A 2,785-nucleotide genomic window follows, 5' to 3' on the forward strand; every position below is an offset into this window, starting at 1 on the left:
ACACTATTCACACAAATAAGTAAGAATACAATTTCTTACTATCTTACTGCTTTTGCCTGCAATTTTAGATCATACATTAATACAAAATTAAAGAAAGGGGCTAATCTCTTTAATATATTCCAAAAGTTCAGTAATTTATCTGGGAACTCGATAAGTAGTAGACAGTTTCTCTGCTGTCGGAATAAATGGTAAAGATTATCTGATTATAACTTAGTGAAAAGTTAATGAATTAAGTAATGTGATAATAAAAGTACATAAACATCGGTTTTTAACGGTTTAAAACTGTGAGTGGCTTAGTCAAAGCCGACGAAAATACTAGTGCGTATTAATAGTGGTATTAATATACTGCCGGACCCTGCGGATACATCGATATTTTGATGCAGCCCTGGCACCACTGACGCACGAAGTTTGACAGCGGATCCATTCCACGTCACGAACCACCGAGAAAGCGGCCGCCTGCTACGACTGCTGTTTAGTTGCATTGAAATACTCGCGAAAGATATAACCCAAGTCCAAGTAAGTAGATAAATGATGAATTAAGCAGTGTACGGTATATGTGGAGTGTGTGCTCTCGGCACCTATGATGCGTAAATGGTTAGAAACTACACCGGAAAAGTAGTCGCCCTTTTGTGCCGCTCGTTTTTCGGCGACCCTTCCACGTCAACAAAAAAGAGAAACGTGAAAATTAATCTTCCTATTATCTATTATTGCAGAATGTTCAAGAGCCTGCTGACTTTGTTCGCCCTGTGCGCGGTGTTTAGCACCTGCCTGTCGGAGGACGAGACCCGTGCCCGTCTCCTGGTCTCCAAGCAGATCCTGAACAAGTACCTGGTGGAGAAGAGCGACCTGTTGGTGCGCTACACCATCTTTAACGTGGGCAGCGGTGCCGCCACCAAGGTGCGACTGGTAGACTCCGGCTTCCACCCCGAGGCCTTCGACGTGGTCGGGGGACAGCCCACTGCCGTGGTCGACAGGATCGCTCCCCAGACCAACTTCACCCATGTCCTGGTGGTGAGGCCCAAGGCCTTCGGCTACTTCAACTTCACCGCCGCCGAGGTGTCCTACAAGGCTGTCGAGGAGTCGGAGACGGTAAGTTATAGCTGATTCTTCCCTGAAGAATCTTATCTAATCTCAGTGTTACAGAAATCTATGCCAAAGCATACCAAAACTATTGATTTTCAAACAATCATAACTAATAAGTGAATGCATACACAAGTCAGTCTTGCAAACCTGTTGTTTCTTTAAAAAAAATGAATATTACCTGTTGAAAAATCGATCTATGATAGCCATTCTTTCAATTAGATATCTGTTATACACCCACCGAGATTTTGCACAAAATATTTAACCCACCAATTCTTGCAGCTCCAACTGGCAGTCAGCTCCGAACCCGGTGAGGGTGGAATTGTCAACCTGAACGAGTACAACAAGCGCTTCTCCTCCCACTTCTTTGACTGGGTGGCCTTCGCCGTGATGACTCTGCCCTCCCTGGCCATTCCTCTGGGTCTGTGGCACCAGTCCAAGAGCAAATACGAGCGCTCTGGAAAGAACAAGAAGCATTAAGCTTCGGGATGGATGATTTCCTCACCACCAAGAGATTTCTTTGCAAAGACCCATTACAAATTCCGTATATATTTTGTTGCTTTAGTTTCAAATTGATTCCATGCGTTGTTCATCTATTCAACCCACACATCTAATTTACTCCAGTCTGGGACTGTCGTCTGGAGACGGGCGTTAAATCGTTTTAGATTTGATTCGAGGACGCATTGAGTAAAAAGTGAATAAAACAAGTCCATCAATGTTAAGCTTAGGCTGCTTTTCTAAATAAATTAAATAAAATATAAACTAGATTACTTATCTTGAAAGTCGGGAGTAATCCACATAGAGGGAAAAGCGGAGTTATGCTTTCAAATTAGTTGAAGTTTTATGTTACACGGTTACTTATTTACTACAGGTTATAACAAATTTAGGATAACAGATACTTCCGGCCAAAGATCTCCGACTTTTTTTCAAACATCTGAGATTTAATGGGTGTGTTGATGCGATAGAATGCATTCATGGAGTGTTTGATATACGTGTCATACATCTCGTTGAAGAAGTTTTTGATGCCCTCGTCATTTTTATTGTCATGAACGATGATGAATCGTATTTGGCTGGCTGTGATGAAGGCCGAAACAAACCACTGATTGAATCTATCTATGGATTTCAGTTGCATATTGGCCGTCTTCCATTTGTGCTCATCCACCAAATCCAAGGCGGCATGGGCAATAAACTGGGTGAGGTGCCTGTGGTCCTCTTTCTGCAGAAGGAAAAACTATTTACCCAGTTCTATGAGCCATTGCCCAGACCTACATACCCTTAGTTCTTTGTTCACCGTACTGAATTCTTTCTCGTAGATGGGATTATCATTGTGTCCCACAATAACAAAGTAGTATGTGGACATTTTCACGAAAAACCATAACAGAGTAAATCGCAGTGTGACCGAATTTGCAAAAAATGTTTCAGCAAGCGAAGTACTTTAATAAATATACCACCAACAGCTGCGGTAATTTAAATAGGTAACTCATTAATTTTTATTTTGAATTTACAGTCAAATTTTACTGACTTAAGACATCACAAAATAAATATAGTTATTTCAAATTAAATATTAGGTGATTCTTAAAAATGTATTTTATTTTGATTACTGTACTAATAAGGCTGTACAAAATCATATGATTTCCTCTTTCTATACGTTCTTATGCAACTGTAATCCAATATTGGCAAATATATTAGACTATCTTACTTTGTC

General features: G+C 40.7%; 2 protein-coding genes across 2 annotated transcripts; one reads left to right on the forward strand and one right to left on the reverse strand.

The window, feature by feature from the left end:
- The first annotated feature begins 372 nt into the window (after positions 1-372).
- LOC6544894 (translocon-associated protein subunit beta) lies at positions 373-1,826 on the forward strand. Its single transcript, XM_001973146.3, has 3 exons — positions 373-516; positions 714-1,089; positions 1,363-1,826. Exons 2-3 carry the CDS (start codon positions 715-717, stop codon positions 1,558-1,560), a joined length of 573 nt encoding a protein of 190 aa, XP_001973182.1. The 5' UTR covers positions 373-516; position 714; the 3' UTR covers positions 1,561-1,826.
- A 70-nt stretch (positions 1,827-1,896) lies between these two features.
- On the reverse strand, positions 1,897-2,509 carry LOC6544895 (probable trafficking protein particle complex subunit 2). Its single transcript, XM_001973147.3, has 2 exons — positions 2,354-2,509; positions 1,897-2,296 (listed from the first exon to the last, which is right to left on the reverse strand). The coding sequence occupies exons 1-2, from the start codon at positions 2,438-2,440 to the stop codon at positions 1,964-1,966; spliced, it is 420 nt and encodes a 139-aa protein (XP_001973183.1). The 5' UTR covers positions 2,441-2,509; the 3' UTR covers positions 1,897-1,963.
- Positions 2,510-2,785: the final 276 nt, after the last annotated feature.

Source organism: Drosophila erecta, unplaced genomic scaffold (assembly GCF_003286155.1).
Source record: "Drosophila erecta strain 14021-0224.00,06,07 unplaced genomic scaffold, DereRS2 tig00000021-arrow-pilon, whole genome shotgun sequence".
In the NCBI taxonomy this organism is placed as follows: Eukaryota; Metazoa; Arthropoda; class Insecta; order Diptera; family Drosophilidae; genus Drosophila; species Drosophila erecta.

Bases quoted from the DNA above. Each gene is read 5' to 3' on its own strand.
- LOC6544894 (XM_001973146.3), top strand. From the start codon at position 715: ATGTTCAAGAGCCTGCTGACTTTGTTCGCCCTGTGCGCGGTGTTTAGC. The intron at 1,090-1,362 runs GTAAGTTATAGC...CAATTCTTGCAG, and splicing joins CTGTCGAGGAGTCGGAGACG to CTCCAACTGGCAGTCAGCTC.
- LOC6544895 (XM_001973147.3), bottom strand. From the start codon at position 2,440: ATGTCCACATACTACTTTGTTATTGTGGGACACAATGATAATCCCATC. The intron at 2,297-2,353 runs GTATGTAGGTCT...TTCCTTCTGCAG, and splicing joins CGGTGAACAAAGAACTAAGG to AAAGAGGACCACAGGCACCT.